Source organism: Alternaria infectoria (assembly GCF_024043175.1).
Source record: "Alternaria infectoria strain BMP 0036 chromosome Unknown scaffold_5, whole genome shotgun sequence".
In the NCBI taxonomy this organism is placed as follows: Eukaryota; Fungi; Ascomycota; class Dothideomycetes; order Pleosporales; family Pleosporaceae; genus Alternaria; species Alternaria infectoria.
The window spans coordinates 161790-183142 of NW_026250694.1; the positions used below are offsets into that span (position 1 = coordinate 161790).

A 21353-nucleotide genomic window follows, 5' to 3' on the forward strand; every position below is an offset into this window, starting at 1 on the left:
ACAGTGGGCCAAGTTTGCGGCGTGGGCAGAGGCTGAAACCCTGAATCACAGCTCATCAACAACGCCAGACTACGCCGGAGGCGTCCAGAATCACTGATAGGGCAAGGCATACGCGGAGCTTTGGACGGCGATAATATCCATCTGGCAAATTACCGTCCACGCAACTTTCGTCTGAAGCCAGCTGCGCTCAGGGTCGTATGAACTTGCGCCTCACATCTGCTGATGCTGCTCCTCTCGCGCATCTGTCACACCCCCTTCGTCAACACCGTTACTGCCACCCGCATTCGTTACCACCTACCCCTTGTCGGGTCATTTCCTTCACCTCGCTAAGGTATTGGCCGTCGTCGCGGGACGCATTTAAGGGAACGTTGGACCTAAATGCGCAGCCAATGACGCTTGGCTGAAAAGCGGAAAGCGGATGGCCTGAGCCAATAGTGTCCCTGTAGTCCAGGGGACCCTCGGCTCAGCCTGCATGCAGGGATACTTGTGCTCGCTAGTGCGGAGATGTGCATAAGCAGATGGACTCGGACATCGAAACAAATTTGAGCAGGCACAGATGGGGTTTGATTGATCCCAGGAATCCTATTCGTGCCTTTGGCCATAGTCCCGCCTCCTCTTGGACTGTGCGGACTTGTGCCTGCGTTCCGGGATCCTAGCTGATGCATGGGCGATCACAGCGATTTCATGCTCAAGTTGTGCCTGTCCCTCCTTCTCCTCCCTACGCTCCGTGCCGTTGACGACACACGGGTATCATTCTCGTAGGGCCCGCTGCCCGTTGCTTGACAGTTCTTTTCTTACCACCAAAAGTGTTTTAGCACGCGCCATTAGTCGCTTTCTTCATCTCATTTGCATCGTATGTATGGAATGAGTTGAGCACGTTTCTCTATCTATCGACTTTCACCATTGTCACGTCATTCCTTTGAACCGTAAGTACGCGCTATGAATTTGTGCCTGGACCTGTTCGTTACAACAGGACTCGTCGCTTGGAAGTAACTCGGTACTGACTTTCTACTGCAGTATCGAGACCATCCGAACGCTGCCGTCGATATACCTACCCCACGTAATCCGACCCGACGCTATCCACTATCCTTGAGGACAACTCCTGCTATCCCACGTAACTAGCATTCATTACCCGATCGCAGTACGAACGACTCGACCGGTACGTGAACCATTGCCAGGTCTATTGGTGGTCGATACAATCGCTATCGTTACAACAATCAGTTGTGGAAGCGCGTCGACAGAGACTCCACAAAGACACGCCTGGCTACGGCAATAGGAGACACGCCATTGACATATTCTGACTCTATTGCAGGCATGTGTTAAGCTATACGTACCTACAGCACCACTTCGTTGTGGTTCTGAACACCCTACTACATAATATACTTTCCTGGCCTAGACAATACACCCGACATGGCTACCGACTACTTTTCCGACCAGGAAACCTTCCTGACCAACCACCCGCTTCCCACCCCCGCTGGAACTCCATACAGCTCCTTATCCCGAAGAACCTCAACACACGAAACACCAGGCAGCGATGTTCCCAGTTCACCACCTCCACTTCCACACGACAACAGTTCCAGTTGGGACGATGCTGCCAACGACGAGAGTATCTCAGTTCTGGATCCGCGCCGCTTTACTCCAACCTTGCATGCCAATCTAGTCTCGGAGATCTTGAATCTCCGCCGGGAACTTGATTCGAAACACAGGTTCATCGATGATCTGGAGACAAACCTAGACACCGCGCGATCCGAAAACGACGCCCTTGCCAAACAGCTTTCCTCGTCCAACAAGGAAAGCAAAGCCGTCAAACGCCAGCTCCAGCACTTCGAGACCGAAACACTTGCTGCATTAGAAGAGATTGCAGGTGAAAGAGACAAGTTCAAGGAGACCAATGCCGACTTGCGAGAGAAACTAGCTGCAGCAGAAAAGAGGACGAGAAGCCAAGATGACGACTCTACCAAGGTGCACGACATGTGGGCTCGCGAAAAAGAAGAGTGGGCGGGAGAAAAACGAATTCTGGAGCGACGTGTTCATGTGTCAGAGACCCGCTTGAGGATGCTTTTGGACGAGATCGCTATCCAGGAAGAAGCTGCCAATGAGGAGGCTGGTGTCGAAAGTGAGGCAGAAGACCCGAGCAAGGACGCTGGTATACCGGAGAGCGACGCAGGAAGCGTACGTTCATCGCCACAGCGAAGATCATCCACACGTCTTGGACGTCATTCCAGGAACAGAAGCAACAGCAGTTACAGGAGCATTGGACGCAGCTACCGGATGTCATTGATGAGCTCTGATGGGTATGGCAGAGGCAACGGTCTTAGTCTTGCAGACGAGCTCACATTCGACGAAGAAGAGGAAGAGTTGGATGATCTGGAGCTTGACTCGGACGACTTCCCTGAGAATGAAATGCGGGCTCGAAGAGTCCGCGAGTCGCGACAGTCGATGTTACCTGACGAAAAAGCAAAGCGCATTCTAGGATTAAGCAGCGATACCCAGCAAGTTACATGGGATAGCCCTGTCATGGCTGCCGATGATACCGAGCCGCGGAAGTCGTCATATGAAACGGTTCAATCGTCAGTAACATTGACGCCTCGCGATATTACTCTCGTCTTCCCGCCAACACGACCAATCTATGTTGACACCGGTGTGCAACCGTCGCCTCCACCATCACCTGCCAAGTTGGTCATGGTGGAAGCGACGTCGCAAACTATCGAGCCATCTGTCCAGACAAAGTCGAATGATTTCCCATCTACTGCTGCTGAGGTTGAGGCCAACCAAAGTCGGAAGCGTGTTTCAGTACCCTTGACTTCCAGCCCGCCTGTCCAAGCCAGCCCTGAAATTTGCACAACGACATCAAGCTCGGTACAGACAATCGAACAGCCTCTCAGTCCGCCACCTACGCCTAGGATCCCTCAGCCATCAGACAAAGCACCCTTGTCACCGGTCTACCAAACTCAGCTCGTGTCTACGGCAACGCAGACAGACTCGCCAATCGAGCCTGAAGTAGTACCAGAAAAGCCTACTAGAGCTCCACCGCCAGCGCCGATAACAATTCCTTCTATTGCTATCCATGCTCCTACATCCGCTCCTTCATCGCCCAAGGCCCCTATCCTTCCTCCAGGAACCAAGACTGTCTCGACTCAAACCACTGGCGACCTGATAGCTCCAATGTCTTCGACTGGCATGCAGACTGAGCCAATCAGGATTGATCAGAGAGCTGTGAAGCTTCCTGCGCATCTCCTTCCTTCTGCTATAACCTCCAAGCCTGGCACTCCTGAGGCAGATCACGTCAAGACAATTAAGAAGGATTCTAGCGATGCCGAGAACTCAACTCTCAAGACCACGTCTCGCCAGGACTTCATTACCCGTCTTGAGAAGGCTGCCGAGAAGAAGGTTGAGAATCGTTACCCAGGAAACAACGACAACGGACCTTTGTCACGCCAGCTTCATTCAGACATGCTCAACCGACCCTTCCGAACAAGCAGCCTTTTCGCCGGTTTCGACGGCCCTTCGTCTGATGAAGAGGATGACGACGCGGACCTGAGCGACGACGACTACAGGAGCCCACAGTTCTCTACCCCAATGCTTTCATCGCGTAATGCAAAGAGCGGACGGCCAGTGAACCCACCTACCCCTGTTCCTGAAGACAAGGAATCAACGCCCATGCCTAGGCCATCGGAGGATTCTGTCAACAGTGTATCTATAGCGTCTAAGCGTAGCTCGATGGAGAAACCCTCTAGAGTTGGCAAGGCACAGCGTAACTCTATCGGCCGCCAGCCCAGCATCCGACGATCTGCCATGATCCACAGCGGAACCGCAGCGCACAACATTCCCAAGCCACCCTTCCCGGTTCCCACACGATCCAGCTCTCGCAACAAGCCAGTGAGCAAGAGCGAGGGTTCGCAAAGCCCAACACCTCGCAACAGTGGCTCGTACGCTGGTCGCCGTCCATATGGCGTGAAGCATCAGCGGAAAGATAGCCTACGCAAGGTGCGATCTGCTGCTCCTGTCTCCAAGGGCGCACGCTCTCGTAGCAGATCACCCACACTGCCTGCGACCCCTAGCATTGCCGACACATCTTCCATTCCTCCCCTACCGAGCGACATTGCGAGCGCAAGTGGCTTCCGCCACCGACACCAACTATCAAATGCAACCGCAGCGACAAGCTACACAGCCAACGGATCTACCAACACTTCTGTCTCGCACACTAGTGTCGTCGATGCGATCGCTGCAGCCATGATTGGAGAGTTCATGTGGAAGTACGTGCGCAAGAGGAAGACCTTTGGTGGCCCTGACACGCCGGTGGATGTCAGTCGCGCAGCAGAGGAAGCTTCTTTGGCTAGCCATGGTGTGAGGCACAAGCGTTGGGTCTGGATCTCTCCATATGAAAGAGCCATCTTGTGGAGTAGCAAACAGCCAACGACGGGTTCCGCGTTGATGGGTAAGAGTGGTCGCAAGCGTAAGTCTCTCGAGTTCATGTCACTTTCTATCTACTAACATACCACTAGTCGTCATCCAGTCTGTTCTCGATGTCGCCGACACCTGTCCTGCCCCGAAGAACGAGACACTCTTCAACCGCTCTATCCTCATCCTTACTCCTGCTCGCGCACTCAAATTCACCACATCGTCCCGCGAAAGGCATTACCTTTGGCTGACGGCCCTTTCTTTCCTCGCCCATTCGAGCGCACCCATGCCAGATCTGACTTCTTTGCCACCGGTACCTCCGCCGGTCGACGAAACACTCCAACGTCAACAAGGTGCGACACTCCGCCGTAGTCGTGTTCAGGACTCTGTGCGTCTCGCCAAGGGAAGGACCAACCCAGTCATGGCTCGTTACGCAGCTCAAGATGAGCCAATGCCTAGCTTGCCATCTCTCGCTGGATTCGAAACGGCTATGCCAGACTCTGCCAGCCCTCCCACTATTCCTCGTGGGCCACAGCACGGCAGGAAGAGGAGTTCTACAGGACCGAGCGCACCTCCTCCAACTGTCCCCTTCCGCAGTTTCTCGCACCAGCATGTACCATCGGTCTACTCCAACGTATCATCTGATATGTACAGTGCCGGCGTACCACCATCAGTACCTTCGTCAGTCTACAACCCCAACAGCGGCGCCATGAGTTCGCGAACCTCAGAAGCCAGCACATCGACTCGTCAACACTTCTTCGACACCATGGGCACAGTCCGCATGGAAGCCTTCATCGACAACGCTCTCGGCGACCCAAAACAGCTAAGCAGCTACGGCGGACGAGCACCGCACATGCAGCACCGTCGCCGACGCGGCAGCAGCCAGTGGAGCGCGAGCACGCGCGACCAGTCGAACCGAGGCGGCGGTCTCTTCGACTTCGACGCTAACGATCCTTTCCGTGGTTTCTAAACAACGCACTGCACTTACGACTCGCTCACGTGTGACGGGCATGCTTTACGGTCGCTCGGATGTCTTCCACCGCCTGTCGCCCATTTGTCTTTCGAACGTCTTCCATCTTTCGCTTGTACCGTCTTATTCTCTCACTGCTAGGGCAACGACCCATACGACTCAACGTCATTGTGCGGAGGCCCCATATACCTCGTCTGCATCTTTCCTACCGTCACTCTACTTCGACCCACCTTTTGTATTCTCCCACTCGCTCAACAAACCCTAGGGGCCTGACTGCAAGGCTAGAAAGCGGTTGTGCTCGCGCGCATCTTATCACTCGTACCGCCTATTGTAATGTTTCTTCTCTCGGCCGGCTTTCGCTGCTGCGCACCATTGATACCCCTCTCGCTACCTTTACCTCGTGGTCTTTGAGCGACCTTTATTCCCTTGCTTGTTTTTCCTTTGCACGAGCGTTCTATATCCACTTTGTCTTGGTTGGAGGTGTAGCCTGGGCGATATTCACTCGCTACTTGGTGGGGGATGGGCAGGGGTTAGCCTCAGGGGCAATGATCCAAGTTGGTAGTTTGTGAAGAATCCTACAATCAATACCGCTATCTATGATATTTGACCAGTCTACATGTAATGATTTACTGTGCATCGCTAGATCTCCAGTGCACACCAGCACGTCAACCTAGGGACAAAATGAACAGGTCAGGAGCCTACATCTACGTTAGGGCACCTACTTTGCAGGGTCCTATGTTAATGTAGACCTGTTCAGCTTTTCCATTGTATGAGATGCCATGTTCCATGTTCAAAAAAAAGTTGGGTGTCTGACATACCCGAAACCAAAAAAGCTTCATTCTCCGCCAACACCCCACCATGCATACCACCACGTCTCCCTACACTACCCAAGGCCTCTACGGATCCAAAAAGAGAGGTCTTGCCCGGAATCGAACCGGGGTTGCCGGAAGATACTGATTTTGAGATCAGAATCCGGAGTGATAACCGCTACCTGGATGGTTATTAGCGGGGGCAAGTTGGTAAGTGAGGAAGAGGATCTACGCACACTACAAAACCGATTGTAAGCGAGTTGCTTAACTGATTGATGGGGCGATGAAAAATATTACGAGTTATGTAGATGTGTAAAGAAGTGTGGAACAGACTTGGTGGTTTGCATGGTAGGGCCGTGGTGGGGCTGCGGTGAGAATTTGCTGGAAATTGGTGCGAGGACGCCGAGGTATGCCGGGATCGGGAGGCACAGCTTTACTCGTATCACAACATCACATTTAGACTGCCTCTGATTGTCTAATATCTATTTTATGTTGATACGATAGCTGGATATTCTACAGACATGAATCTTCTCATTGCCTTATCACAAAGTATACTCTTGCCTACTACATGCATATAATAGACTTTATCGATCCCTTAAGTGTATTTCTCGGGCTGCTACGACTATATTTGCCTTTTGAAATATAACAACTTGCTGTGTCGTCTAAGGCTCGCTGCACCGAACTCTCGAAGTTCGTGTGCCGAAGTTTCGCCTTTTTGTCCCCACCCCTGCCAACGAACACATCCTTCAAAATTGAATGGACAGAATTCGAAAGCTACCTGATATATCCCTCATAAGCATCACTTTGGGTATTTTGGAGTGAAATACGGGTCTTCATTCGCCAACTCGAAATCTACCAAAAAAAAAGTCCACATCCACCCACGCCTATTCACTGTCCACCCCCGCAACAAAAAAGCGAATGCACTACAGTAACTGTAGCTCCTCTTGACTCATCGGAGGTTTGAACTCCGGACCTTCAGTGTCCTAACTGGTGGCTTTTGAAGACCCCTTGTTAGACTGACGTGATAACCAACTACACCAACGAGCCCTGATTTATAGCAAACAGAGAAATTGTAAGATTTATGTAGTTGTTCCGGAAGCGCTGGTAGCAAAACTGAGGGACTTAGTGGACCTGAAAATGTGCCTTCGCTAGGGCAAAAAGGGGGGGTTGAATGTGGGCAGCTGCTGGAGCTATACCCACTTGGCAGGGTGGGGAGCTATCAGCTTACTACAGAAGCACCCTGATACGAGGAGCAACAAACCTTCATTGGAGCTTACACTAGTATACATCCTCACTGCATCAGGTTAAATTGACAGGATGTATAACAGGTAGTTGTGGTTACTCGAATATATTGACTTATAACGGTATCTGATATCGCGAACAGGGACGCGGAAACAACTCACAACAGGCATCGCAAGAACAACAACAGCGCCTCACTAGTATAGGTGTCTAGAGCTTGCTACCTGCTAACCTCCTCTTCTCCTTCTCCTTGTCCCTCAACAACCGTCGCAGAATCTTTCCAGACGGCGACTTCGGAATCTCATCGATGAACTCAATACCACCGCTGATCCACTTGTATCGCGCCTTGTGTTCTTCGACGTGCTTCTGAATCTCGCGAGCGAGGACGCGGTCGTTCTCTTCCAGACCGACTGATGGTGATTTGACGACGAAAGCTTTCGGTACCTCTCCGGTCTTCTCGTTGGGGATTTGGATGACGGCGCAGTCGTTTACAGCAGGATGCGTTAGGAGATGTGCTTCGAGCTCTGCAGGTGCGACTTGGTGGCCCTAGGATGTTGTTAGTTTAGAATATCTTTCACAGGGAGTAGAGACCGTACCTGGACCTTGATGAGTTCTTTGATACGATCAACGATGAAGACGTGTTCGTGACCGTTTGCCCCCTTCTTGAATACAGCCTCATCTCCGGTGCGCATGTACCCATCTTGGAACGTTTCCTTGTTGGCCTTGTCGTTGTTCAGATAGCCCAACACGACTGAAGGAGACTTGACTAGCAACTCGCCAGGCTGGTCGTAACCAGTAATCTCGGTGCCCTCAATAGTAACAATCTTGCACTCGATGCTAGGCAGCAGGGAACCGGAGGAGCCGAACCAAATGTCGTCGGGGGAGGACGAGGAAACAACGGTGCATGTCTCTGTGAGGCCATATCCTTGCCTGATCTTCCACGAGGGGAAGATTTTCGAGAGATCCTCTGCCGTCTCTTGTCCTAATGGCGCTGCGCCGGTAAAGATCGACCAGACGGAGCTGAGGTCGTACTTGTCGAGCAAGGGCTTGTTCTTGGTCATGAGGATAATGATCGGTGGGACCAAGAACAACGAGTTGATCTTGTAGTCTTGGATGGCCTGCAGAGTTGACGCAAACTCAAACTTAGGGAGAACTACGACACCATCTCCACGGTAGACGTTCGCATGGCAGATGACGACGAGGCCGTAGATATGCGACATGGGCAAGAGGCCCAGGGCGATCTCAGTGTAGTCGGATTGGTTTCGTACGTCGTTGATGATCGTGTCTCTGTACGGCTTCTCGTAGGTAGTGATTTGCACTGCTTGTGGTCAGCTAGTGTTTGATGCGATAGAGGACAAACTTACTTGTGTTGGCGATGACATTCCTGTGCGAGATCATGACACCTTTCTGTGTAACACGTTAGCACATAGTTGCGCATACGCACAGTATATTCAATCCTTACCGGTAGTCCTGAAGTACCGCTAGAGTAGCAAAGGAACGCGGTCCGCAGAGCTCCGTCGCCTTTCTCCCAGTCCAACTTGGGCAGACGGTCAAGCTTCTCGCCCTCACGGATGAGATCGTCGACTGTCTTGAGCCCCTTTGGTGTTTTCTTGCCAGCAAACGATTCGGGCACCTCCAGTATGTATATGCGATTCTCGGGGATGCCGCTGTTCTTCGCCGCCTGTCGCGCAGTGTCTAGGAGGGGGACGCAGGTGAAGAGGGCTTTCGCGCCGGAGTTCTTCAATTGATATTCGAGTTCAGCGGTACTGTACGCAGCATTGGCGGGCGATTGGATACCACCCAGACGATGGGTAGCCCATGCCAATGGAAGCGTGTCAATCTAGCCAGCGTTAGTATCCTCGTAGATCCATCAGCCTGGATATGCCTACCGTGTTGACAGAGAAGACAGCGATAACCTTGTCCCACTCAGTCGCCTCGTTAGGCTTGAAGCCAAGCTCCTTTGATAAGCCTCGGGCGAGAGCCTCGACGCGGTCTCGCATATCCAAACACGAGTATGTTTTCCCGGTCAACCCGCAGGTGAAGGGGTCGTTCGAATAGCCGAGCGGATGACGGCCATAGTGCTCATCGAGCATGAAGTCGCAGATGGGAATCGAGTCTGGCGGGTCGAAGGGGAGCTGCGGCACCCATGAAGGAGGATTGAAAGGCATGTTGGGCGATAGCTACGCGTACGTCAGTTGTGCGCGAAGTCTTGGGACGGATGCAGGAACTCACCTATAGTAAGCCTCAATTGGCGATGCAGGGAGAAGACGAAGAATGAATCAGAACTCGAGCTTTAACGCATGCGCCCATCTTCCTGAATGACGTTAGCATCATCGGATGCCGTGTCTTGTCGGAGCCGACAGCTACTGCCAGCCCCCAACTGTGGGGAAAGCTGGGGTACCGAGGTCACGCCTCGAAGCGGCCAAACCTCTCCTTAACGCCGGCCTTAGCTCGGAGCCACCAAAATGCGACTCACCTCCTCGACCCAGACACGCAGAAAGAAATTATTGCAATTCGGGACCGAGTATCATCAGGAGCCGCAAGCATGACGAATCTCTCCAGGTTTGGCTGCTATCTTGGAAGTCGCTCCTATCGCGACGTACTACAGCAAGAGCCACCCTCGACCCTGCCTCCGCGCTGGCAGCCGTCTTCACTGTCACCATCTCCAACGTTTGCCCACTCTCACTGCGCCGCCCAAGTGAGAGCGACTCAGCAGAGTTTTCCGTGACTCTAAGTATAGCTGTCTTCCTATTGTCGCACGAACCTGAATTGAATTTCTATTGTCCGCATGACGCGATCCCACCACCTGCCACTCCTGACCTCACTCTGTTGTTTCTAGACTTCAATTGTCTTTCTTGTCGCTTCAGCTATCGTTACTGCATATCCAACACGCATCTAACAGCAGATCACTACTCGAATCACTCATCTCTCATGGCATCCTCAAAGCGCAAGTCTGACGACAGCGATTCCGACTGGGAAGGTGCACCCGGAGCGAAGCAACCCAAACCCACGATCGAGTCAGGGACCGCTGAAATTCAGAAAGATCTTGGTAACTATGGCAGCGCATCTTCTCAACGCCCGGCAAGGGTAAGGAAGCCTCCGGAAAGATACATCAATGCACCGCCTCAGCCGTCAGCCCACAAGAAGAAGAAAGCGACCTCGGCCAAGGCCAATCCATCTACGGAGGAAGGTTCAGCTACAGCAAGGGGTGCTTCTCATCAGATTCAGGCTGAGCTTCCGGCACCTTCGGACACAATTGCCAATGGCATCGACAGCTCGTCACAACTACCGGAGAAAGAGTCCCTGATAGTCTGTCTCAAAGTCCCAGTCACCACATTCACACGCCAGCCAAGCCGGAAATATGACAACGAAAGCTCCGGTAGTGACCTATCGTCCCCGCCTGGTTCTTTGCCATCAACTCCGGTTTGTACAACCCTCCGACCCTTCGGTCATCAAGCTAATTTGCAAACAGATTTCCGCCTACAAGAACACACAGACCTCTCTTCCGCTGGACGGACAAGGCCAATGTGCTCAGCGTATACTGGATCCCGTACCGGCATCGAGTCAGGATTTTGCAACACCGCCCGCCTCGCAAGAAACCCTTTCAAGCCAGACCCCCATATCGCAAGCATGGGAACCAAATACGCCGGAGGACAGTATGCGCAACGTCCCAGACTTCGTCAATCACGCCCAAACACCGCCATCAATGCTTTCGAAGGAGGCAGATGGTCGCTTCGCATACCTTACGCCCGAATCAGCCATTCACTATGATCTGAGTGTCGTGCATGAAAAGTCGAACGCTGAGCTTGGGAACGGCCAGGTGCCTGAACAAGACTCATATCTAGCCCAGCCCATACTGCCTTTGGGTTCGACCTGCGGAAGGTGTGGCGCAGCTGGGCACGAAGAGCATGACTGTTCCGTGGCTCTTTCTGTCCCCGACAATCGAGATCGCAGCGGGCAGGTCGAGGCTTGGCTTCGAGCTGGCGATGCCGCCGACCAGTCAAAACCGCCCTGTGCCGACCTTGTTGGGCCGGTGTCCAGTCTGTATGCGGAATCAGAAGCAACAACGGATTGCGATGAATTCGTGGGCTCTCCCGTCGGTGAAGGATTCGACCTAGCCGACAACAAACACCTCTCCGATATCACCGAGCGACTCATTGCCCAGCAGAATAGAGGTTCGAACAAGCCAGAACCGCACGGACAACCAGAAGTCTGGGCCGACGGACGGCAAGAGATCTGCGAGACGCTACATTACTATCGCGCATACCAAAGCGCCTGCTACTCAACTGGCGGTTTTGCGAGGGGCTTCATGTTTGACAAGGTTGCGCATGCTCGCGACTATATGGATACTAACGTTGTCATCTCACGAGCAGGTGGTGGTCTCGCGAAGGACATTGACTCCGGTGAGATGAAGTCAAAGAAGGACCAATCTGAAGACTCAGCTGCGCTAGGCTTGAGGAACTGCATGCTTCACTACAACCCAGTCGTCATCATCACCGGAGTCGACAACCCCAACATCCCATCAAAGCCACCGCATCAGTACTGTGTTTTGGATCATTTCAAGCCCACCCATATCTGGGCTGAGAAGAGTGGTAACAGCAAGATTGTGCGATACCGCTTTGAGAAGCTGAACACAAAGAAAGAGTCCTGGTGGAAGGAGAAGGATTCACAGGAAGTTGCAGAGCTTGGCTCGCTGCAACCTCCAGTCGAGAAGATATGCGGAAGCTGCAACGTGAAGTCTCAACAGATATACCTGAACGGGTGGATGTGTCTACAACCGACTTGCGCCGCCTTTTGGAAGATTCTCATGCCCACACCAGGACCCGGAACGAGCACGTCAGCGCAGGAGCCAAAAGAAGCCTCCTTGGTATATGACCCACGCTTTCTCAAGCAGAAGACTCCTTGGCACAACGACGATCACGACTACCCTCTAGTCTCTAACGCTGCTGAACTTTCAGGACACTCTATTCCTGGCGAAAATACATCCGTCGCATTCTGGTCTGGTATCGTTTGCCCTGGTTGCGGACGCTGCACATCCCGTCTGAACTGGACAAATTGGGAGTGTTCCAATGTAGCATGCCAGTACATGAGAACGCCTCCGCACACGCTCATCCCCGCGCTATCGCTTCACGACCCATTATGGCCAGTCACTAGCAGCTACACGCTGTCTAGGGATACAATGACACCTCTTTTAGGATTGAAGGTATCATTTGAACATGGATATCGTATCAATCGCTATGAGTTACCCGGAGTCAATGGCTTCATCACACACATGATCGCCAACAAGACCGTGCTTGAGGAAAAAGGTGGACCAGATGCCATGTTCGAAGAGCTCCAACAGACGGACATTGGACTGCAGCGACGCTCCATGCCGAACGGTCAGCTCAAAGGACCAAACTACTGCCGCCATTTCGCAGTCAACTATGGCATGCCGTACAAATTCATCGCAGCGACAGCATCTCGTTCTTTCGATGGAGCCGCTCGTCCAATAACCAGCACTCGCAGTCGCTTGAACTGGGCGGCCAAGTTGCTCTTGACACAAGAGACTGGGACGAGCATGGAAGAAGTCAATCAAGAATGGCAAGAGAAGGAGTTCAACGAAGTTCTAGCACTGGGATACTTCGAAGAACAAAAGATCAACTACCATGATGACGGCGAATTCGGCCTCGGCCCAACTATCGCAACGTTGAGTTTGGGTGCACCTGGCACTATGCGGATCCGCATGAAAGCCCGTCACTACCATGGTGTGTCTTCTGTCGCTGGTCTTTACGACGACACTGCCCCAATCCCAGGATGCGAACACTACGACGCTCGTCTCGCAGTCCAACCTTCTCTCGATGCGCTCAAGACATCAGACTCTAAAGCGTACAACGCGAGGAGGAAACAAATTCCCAAGCAATTGAAACTCAGCAACCGAGGCAATGCGAGGGACGCGCTGACGATGCAGCTCGGTCATGGCGATATTGTCATCATGCACGGTGCGGATGTACAGAAGTATTATGAGCACGCTGTTGAGCACTCGGGTAAGCTGCGGTTTGCGCTTACTTGTCGATACATCGATCCCAAGTCGCTGAAGGCTGAGGATCAGCCCCAGTATGAGGTTGGACCGGATGAGGAGCGGTACGATGGATCAGGATTGATGTGAGGTTCTGTGAACGACGTCGAAGCGGGATGATGGAGAATTTGGGTTGAACGCGGGTTACAGCGACACAATCTTAGATAGCATGTTTGACGAGTAGTCACATCTGGCGGATACCATGTTATCTTATGAAGGTGGAAATGTCTCATATCTTATACGGGTCTTGCTCTGGATCTCGGGCATTAGATATTCATCACTTCAAGCTTGTTCGCAAGACTTGCGCTGAGCCCAAAGTACTCAGGATTTTCAACGCATTGAAACCGGATACAATACACATAGTATGAGAACGTATGCTATAAAATGCTTAAAGACATGTGGCAATTGGGATGCTTCCAAGATCATCGTGCCACCGTCCTACGTCTACGCCCTTTCACGCCGAAACCCGGAGTCTTGGGCAGCTAGACGTGTATGGTGGTCGTGATGTCGATAGTAAATTAATGAGAACGATCAATTCAACAAGGCTGATGTTTGCGTCAAGCGCGAGAGAAATCGACCAGCTTGTGCGTGCCGCAAGGTGGGCAAATAGCTCTACGGTCTCTGCAGACTTGCAGTGCGTGCGAGGCATGGCAATATGGCGCGACGAAGATGCATACGGCGTCAGCGCCCTAATTCTCCGATCCGTAGACTCACAACTGCCGTCTCATATAAGTCGCATCCGGAGATGGTGCCGAGTAACTGTAGTGATGGAACAATTGGGGAGCAGTAAGCTGGTATCTAGGTAATATGACCGACCGACCGACGGAGATGAGTGTGGTGTGATCCAGGTTGCTATTCGGATATAAAAAAAAGGATTCAGGGTGGTTGATGAAGCTGAGTGATAATTTGCTGACGCGCCAGACACGGAAGGGCTCTTCAATGTTGGATGCCAAGACGGGTTGAGAAGATGAGACGGAGTGCGGAAATCGCTCAAATGATTGCGGGGTGAGCACAGAATTAGCATTGCTTGGCGTCTTGGCCGACGCGCTAGCATGTGTCCTGTCGTGGGAGATCAGTGCCGAAGGTCCTGCGCAATTGTTCTGGAGCGTAGTCATCACGAAACATGACAGCAAGAGAGCAGTAGACAGTGCGTACCAAAGCAGTGGGTATATTGAAGTAAAGACTGCTCTAGGGGTAGCGAATGCCAAAACTACGAAGCCCAACCTCTCCTATTCTTGCGACATGACTACTAATGAGTGAAGTCAAACACCCTAGACGACGTGGCTCTGCTCGACGTGAGGCTCCTTCTCATCGCCGAAGTTGTTGAGGCGCTCCTTAGCAGCTTGTCTGGCGATCGCATCCATGTCCACGGGAGCCACTGCGGCAGGACCGTCGAAGATACGGGCGATCTCCTCAAGTGTGGGACCCTGTTGTACAAGATTAGCATTGTTCTCATGGGTAGATCAGGAGTGGAGTGTACATACCTTTGTCTCGGGGTAGACGAAGTAGACAAAGACAAGCTCGACGGTAATCCAGAGGGTGTAGAAGAGAGCCAAGTTCCAGTGCTTGGGAAGGTTGTCCCATGCGACGGGGTTCGTCTGACCACCAACGGCGAGGATAGCCTGCACAGTGATGTTCATGATCATGAGACCCTTAGCACGGAGAGCGTAAGGCAGAATCTCGAGAGCGTAGGCAACGAGCAGACCAGACCAGGCGAAAGCGTAGAAGACACCGAAGATCCAGACGAATGGAATCTGAGCGTAACCGGCTGCGGAGTTGGTGTCGCCGGAGTTCTCGTAGATGGCGCACGTGATGGTCCAGCAGACGAATGAGACGACCATACCAGTGGTTGCGCCGAGGAAGAGGGGACGACGACCAACCTTGTCGATCAAGGTAGCGGCGTAGACGGACACACAGAGAGCCAAGATACGTTCACCACCGGTGAGCTGATGCAATGTTAGTGAGTGTTTCCATGCAACGTTTCAGCGATACTTACACCCATCTTCTGGTTCTCGCTGGTAATACCAGCACCCTCGTAGACCAAGTTGATGTAGTTGGAGAAGAGCGCGTTGCCAGAGTACTGGGAGATGATACCGAGAGAGATAAGAATAGCCAACCTCCATCGGTTACCCTTGGTCTTGACAAAGTCGACGTAGCTGGAGTTCTTGTTTGCATCGGCTTCCAGACGAATGACCTCCCTCATCTCGACGTATTCGAACTGAACCGTGGCGTTGTTACGGTCACCTCCGGCATGGTAGTAGGCGAGAGTGTCCAGGGCCTCTTCGTAGCGCTCCTTGGAGATTAACCAACGTGGGCCTGGAAAGCAATGTCAGCGTATATTCGTTATGCAGTGTAAAGTTTGACTTACTCTCAGGAACCCACCAAAGGAAGCAGAGTTGGAGGAACGAAGGCAGAGCCTGAAGAAGAGTGATGGACCTCCAAGACCAGTGGTTGTCCGCCTGAGATGTACCCCATGCAATCCATGCGACGAAAAGAGCACCCAAGTTCCAGAGACAGTTGTATACGGCAGTGAAGATACCACGGTGCTGAGGATGGCAGATCTCGGTAAGAAGAATAGGCGAGCACATCTGGGCGAAAGAGTTACCGAAACCAAGGATGAAACGGCCACCCATGTAGATCTGCCAGTTCGTAGAGAAGGTCGAGACAAGGGCACCAGCAATCATTATGGAGCAGCCGACGGCGATTGGAATCTTACGTCCGGTCCACTGGGTGAGGAAGGGAACGAGGAAGAAGCTGACGATCGAACCGATGTTGTACATGTTGTTCATAAGACCCAGGCGGTTACCGGTAGGCTCATCAAAGTAGTCCTGCCATCTGCTCATCTGCTGCGAAGAGTTCATCATCATGCTGAAGATGGTCAGCAAATCCCGCGGCATTACTGGAAACTCCACTCACCCGTCATAACCAGTAGTGGCGGAGGCAATGCAAAGAACCGACGAGTGCCAGAACAGCTTTCGCATGTTTGGATCCTTGTACCAAATGACCTTCTCGAACTCAGGCACATCCTCGCGGACGGCACTGTTGCCCTTGGCGGCTCCGACGTGCATACCGACCATCTTGAATAAAGAACGATGGAACTGTTAAGTGAAAGATTGACCGAAGTTCAGGACAAGTAGACTGTGCTACTGATGGGCGAAGTCCCTTGGGTTGAGAATGACCCTCGTCCGGCGTCGAGTACTTATATTCGATCCACCTCCACTGCAAGCGACCCCACACCCCGGATGGGAGATACTCCCATGCTTGTTCCACCGCGGGTTGACGGACATGGGTACCGCACTTTGCAGGAAGACTGCCTGACAGCAACGGTGGGAAGGACCAGTAAGATGATACCAAGAAATCTCCACCGAGCGATCTGTTGGCACCAGGCCCGTAGCGCCGTGGGACTAGACTTACAAGAACAGAGAAGTCCCGTCTTGTCATATCTAGGCATTGGCCGCCAACGGAGGTATCCAACGTCCGATGCAAATTGCTGTCTCCCCATGGGGTGTTCGGCTGCCTTCCAGAAGTCTATAACCTGGTGGCGCTAGAACGTGTGACCACATTTGACAATAGACCCAGACACGGGTTGCTGTCATTCATTGGCCCTCGAAAGCGCCTTGATATTAACTTCGTGATAGCCAGATAGGACAACAGCATGTTGCGTTTTGGAGACGCGACATGTGCAAAAGCGCTTGCTGGCGAGGTCTGGTGGTTCTATGCCTCGGTCTGCTTCAACTCATCAGATGATAGACTCCTCCATCATGAGATGTCGAAGCCGATCTGCCGAGTGATTTTCGCCATCAAGCCATGCGTTCCCCGATTCTGTTGCTATTCCGCTGTGCCCAGCGTTGAGGCTTGAGACGCCCCCGGGCTTGATTGTAAGACGCCTCGATAGCTCTGGATCCCCATCTGAACAGGCGACTCGTCCCGCGGATAATTTTGCTTAGCATCCGGTATGCCTCTTGGTGTTCTGCACTCAAGGCTTGGACGAACCAACCAAGAGTCCGCTCACGGTAGGTCAAGCTTACCATGCGATGCCAGGACCAGCCAAGATGGATAAATGGGCCTGCGCGCCGGATCTGGAGCTCGGTGACTGGAATTTACAAAAGAATTGTACTGACGAAGTCGTCCCATGGTTTTTCGCATTGGCAGACGTCGATAAGGCTCAGACGGCCTCGATGTACGCATGCGGATAGGGTGTGCAAATGGATAGGGGGGAAGCCGCGCTGTGCATACGCGCAAGCGACGAGGCGGGACGGTGTCCAGGTGCACATCGGAGCTATGTTGCAGGCCACGTGCAGCCTTGGCGGCATGCACCGGCGGCAGCCATGGGAGTAATCAATTGCGAGGTCGGTGCTCGTACTGATGCGACACTTTCAATTTCCTGGGAGGCATATGTGTGTAGAGAGTTCCACGCGCCGAGCTGTTGGAGTCGACAGTATATTGTTCATGCGCAAGCGAACAGGCTAGTGGGGCCCCTCTTTCCATCGCAGAACGCCCCACCCCGGTCCTCTACTCGCGTTGTACACTCATGTCGTGATTGATGGCGCTTAGAGACCTGATACCAAGCCTTGCCCTGACAAAGACGGGGCCCCGGTCAGCCGGGACTGCGCAGCTCACTCGATAGCGGATCACACATTTAGCCGGCCACATCTGGTGGTGGCGTTGTGGTGGAATATTGCTACACGCCAAGCATGCTATTCTTCCTGGAGCGGAGAGCGGAAAGGCGGCACGGTGATGGCTGGGAGCTCAGTGTGAACATGATTTCAACACTACTCGCAGCCTTCGTCCCCAAAGTGCGATGTGGCACGGTGCGAAGACTGACCCAGCAGCAGCGTTGGGCCGGACTCTGAGCCTGTGCTCTTCAGCGCACCTCTGAGTTACCTAACTCACAAGACGGCACAACACAGTCGCCGCCTGCAATGAATGCGCGTTTTGGTGGGAAGACTTGTCGATAAGATGGCGGGCCACTATCCTGAACACGACACCGACGCAAGGCCTTACTTCGTCTCCGGCAACGGTTTCTCCGGCCGAACGAAAGAGCGACTTTTCGACCATGTTTCAGCATCCTAAAATATGGCGGTTTCGAGGAACAGTATCCCCAGGAGTTGTCAAACTCTGTCGAATACGAGAATCAGTGAAACATATATTCAAGCGGAAAATCAATGAGTGTGACAACTTCACAACGGCCTTCTTGTCGTCACAAACACACATACTAAGTGGATAGTGGCTATAAGAAGACATGGTGATGGAGTTATGTCCTGTGCATGGCCCACAGCACCCGGTGAGCCAGACCGAACAATATTTGAAGTTCCAAAGAATGCATAGCCAGAAGGTAAGAGACTTGACCACCAAGATCTAGGCTTCAACTACAATGGGCTAATCCAGGCACACTGTCCGTGAGCTCTACATACCGCACGAGACCTTCCGTAATACTCTCTTGTCCACTCCAGTCATTCCATGCTCCTCTGATCCCGCTCGATGTCCTGTTTGTGTACTTCATACACTCCAGCCAAAAGTGTTGTTTTCACGAAGTCTGGTCGGCTGACGAGTGTAGGTAAGCCTTACGATCTGCTTCGGGACTTTGCCTGCGAACTTCTGCTCTATGATTCTCCCCAAGCCCTCGGCCGCTTCCACCGCCATTCGACAGTAACACCCTGAGTGCTCGATGATGACTGCGTTGAGCGCGTCGCAGTCCAATATCCGAGCAAGCTTGTATTTGTTGAACAGCTCCTCACCCCCGGCAGGGTAACGGGTGTAATCGTCTTCGTAGTAGTCGTAACCATCCTCAATTTCCAGCCGGATCAGATCGCTGCAGTGGAAGTTGAGCTTGATGGTACGCAGACCCCTGCATTCGGAAGCAAGTTCTAGATCAGCGTTCACACCAAACTCTTCCTTGAAGCGGCTGAAGAACCTGAAGTCTAAGTGACGAACGAGGTCAAAGCGGCTCGGCTCTGCGGCCAGAAACGCGCGTGTAAACTGGTTGTCGGCGTATGAGCAAATCATCATCTGTGAATCCTCGATGACGGTGGCGACCGTCTCGTCGAAGGTTCGTCGCGATGTATAGCAAAACTGGGGAAGAAACCCGGGTCGAGCGGGGTTATTGCCCCTCCTGACTGCCTTGCGCACTTCCATCACGTTCGTATCGACATCGAGAGCAAGTTTCCAGATCCCGAGGCGGAGTTCAGTAGGCAACTCAAGGAACCGGTGAAACTTCGGCTTGATGGCAGGGGTTTCGTAGACGTCTGCGACTGCGTCGCTCTCCGGAATCCACGGCTCGCCGTTGATGTATCTGGGCACTGTATCTTGTAAGCATAGCTCGTGATTCCTTGCATCCCGCAACGACCTACTCTTCTTCGACCCGGGTAGCACGCCATGCTTCACTACCTCAGCCCAAGTCTGAATATTCGAGTGCGAAGTACTGGAAGACGGGGTTGAAGTGATGGTTGAGCCCTGAAGATTGGGAAAGATCATCGTGTCTAGTTGGAAAGTCGCTGCATCATGCGCGACGTTCATGCCAAATCGACTGCTGGCTACTGAGAAGGGAATGAGAACGACGGGCATGTTTGCGGTTTCCTGTACTGTCAGAAAAGGGCTTCGTATTAGAGGCTTGACTTACAGTGCAAAGAGAAATGAATGTAAGAGCCGGAATGTGTAGAAATTGTGAGACCAGGTCTATCGGTGTCTGTTCGTATACGCGAAATGAAGGCTCTACGTGTACGGGAGGTAGTGAGTGGTAGATGAAGCAGGGGATTAAGACTCCTGCCTCGCCCTTGTAGGAAAGTGTGCCCAGAATAATTTGCGATATTCCTCTTGGGAAAGCGGCTTTGTGCGTTCGAATTGTATGAAATGCGGCAGGTGTGGTTGGCTCGCCGTCTGTGGGCCATCAGTACCACGGAATGGAGGTGATGGAACCAATCTGCATCTCAGCCTTTCCCATATTCGCATCTTGATGTGACCTCTCCTTTTGCGCCTACGCAAGCAGGCAATTCAGAATTTATGGGCGTGCTCTTGCACCACCTTTCCATCTTCGATGACACAAATGTCGACGCCAGCAGTCACACGCAAGCTCTCCATATCGAACAAGTACTCTTCATCCTTCTTTACTACCTCCAAGTAAAAAGGATCTTCGTAAGCCTTCTCGAAATCTTCGTACTTCCGCACCCAGAAGTCCGCCATGCCGTCGTACGAAAGAGTAGGCATGCTTAGGCGTGCTTTGTGTCTTGATGTAGTGTGATACTTCGAATGATCAGTACTTGTAGATGAATTGCGCAGCATCAAGATAATAAGGGGCTGCACAAGTAGGGAGAGCTGATGGGGAAGCTCACTTGGACGTATTTGACGATACCGTGACGCTGCAGCCATGATGTGATGAGAGGGCCATGTTTGTTCGCCCAGTGGTCATTGAACTCATCTTCAGAAAGCTGAGCATTGCGGTTCGCAAAAACAGTGATGCGTATCAATTCTTCGGTCGACATGATTGCTGTTGCTTGAGTTGTCGCGAATGTGGCTGGCGTCCACGGGTGGCTGGGACGAGGATGCCGGGTCAATGACGCATCACTGCTTGCAGGAACCCTGATCGGCATCCATCCAAACCTACCGCATGCACGACTTCAATGTGCTACTCCATGACTGATTACCCCGGACCACTGATGCGATGCTCATTATCGTACCTGTCGCTGCGGACCACGTCGCCAGTTTACTTTTTGCTCATTACGCCCCGCCTTGACCCCGTAGAATGATAAGGATGGTGCTCCACCCCTCCACCTCTCCACTCGACTCTGCGATCAATCACCAATCGCTGGCACGACCTTAGCTCCCAGACAACACATGAACAAAAGGGCCTTTTCACATACGGCTACCGGTAGCGCCCGCCATG

General features: G+C 52.6%; 6 protein-coding genes and 1 non-coding gene across 7 annotated transcripts; 2 read left to right on the forward strand and 5 right to left on the reverse strand.

Annotated features, from left to right (window-relative positions):
* Nucleotides 1-1410: 1410 nt before the first annotated feature.
* Nucleotides 1411-5371, forward strand: J4E92_003753 (uncharacterized protein; the record flags this gene model as incomplete). Its single annotated transcript, XM_051495149.1, has 2 exons — nucleotides 1411-4456; nucleotides 4506-5371. The coding sequence occupies 2 exons, from the start codon at nucleotides 1411-1413 to the stop codon at nucleotides 5369-5371; spliced, it is 3912 nt and encodes a 1303-aa protein (XP_051354168.1).
* Nucleotides 5372-7125: 1754 nt separating this feature from the next.
* Nucleotides 7126-7227, reverse strand: J4E92_003754. The gene has a single exon. It is a non-coding gene; the product is annotated as a tRNA-Val (tRNA).
* A 402-nt stretch (nucleotides 7228-7629) lies between these two features.
* J4E92_003755 (uncharacterized protein) lies at nucleotides 7630-9587 on the reverse strand (the record flags this gene model as incomplete). The annotated part of the gene is made up of 5 exons (XM_051495150.1): nucleotides 7630-7965; nucleotides 8016-8737; nucleotides 8784-8826; nucleotides 8882-9259; nucleotides 9309-9587. 5 exons carry the CDS (start codon nucleotides 9585-9587, stop codon nucleotides 7630-7632), a joined length of 1758 nt encoding a protein of 585 aa, XP_051354169.1.
* A 763-nt stretch (nucleotides 9588-10350) lies between these two features.
* J4E92_003756 (uncharacterized protein) lies at nucleotides 10351-13564 on the forward strand (the record flags this gene model as incomplete). The annotated part of the gene is made up of 2 exons (XM_051495151.1): nucleotides 10351-10746; nucleotides 10892-13564. The coding sequence occupies 2 exons, from the start codon at nucleotides 10351-10353 to the stop codon at nucleotides 13562-13564; spliced, it is 3069 nt and encodes a 1022-aa protein (XP_051354170.1).
* A 1181-nt stretch (nucleotides 13565-14745) lies between these two features.
* J4E92_003757 (uncharacterized protein) lies at nucleotides 14746-16551 on the reverse strand (the record flags this gene model as incomplete). Its single annotated transcript, XM_051495152.1, has 5 exons — nucleotides 14746-14901; nucleotides 14959-15420; nucleotides 15471-15790; nucleotides 15843-16342; nucleotides 16391-16551. The coding sequence occupies 5 exons, from the start codon at nucleotides 16549-16551 to the stop codon at nucleotides 14746-14748; spliced, it is 1599 nt and encodes a 532-aa protein (XP_051354171.1).
* Nucleotides 16552-18973: 2422 nt separating this feature from the next.
* On the reverse strand, nucleotides 18974-20038 carry J4E92_003758 (uncharacterized protein; the record flags this gene model as incomplete). The annotated part of the gene is made up of 1 exon (XM_051495153.1): nucleotides 18974-20038. The coding sequence occupies one exon, from the start codon at nucleotides 20036-20038 to the stop codon at nucleotides 18974-18976; it is 1065 nt and encodes a 354-aa protein (XP_051354172.1).
* A 426-nt stretch (nucleotides 20039-20464) lies between these two features.
* J4E92_003759 (uncharacterized protein) lies at nucleotides 20465-20952 on the reverse strand (the record flags this gene model as incomplete). The annotated part of the gene is made up of 2 exons (XM_051495154.1): nucleotides 20465-20713; nucleotides 20803-20952. 2 exons carry the CDS (start codon nucleotides 20950-20952, stop codon nucleotides 20465-20467), a joined length of 399 nt encoding a protein of 132 aa, XP_051354173.1.
* Between the last annotated feature and the right edge of the window lie 401 nt (nucleotides 20953-21353).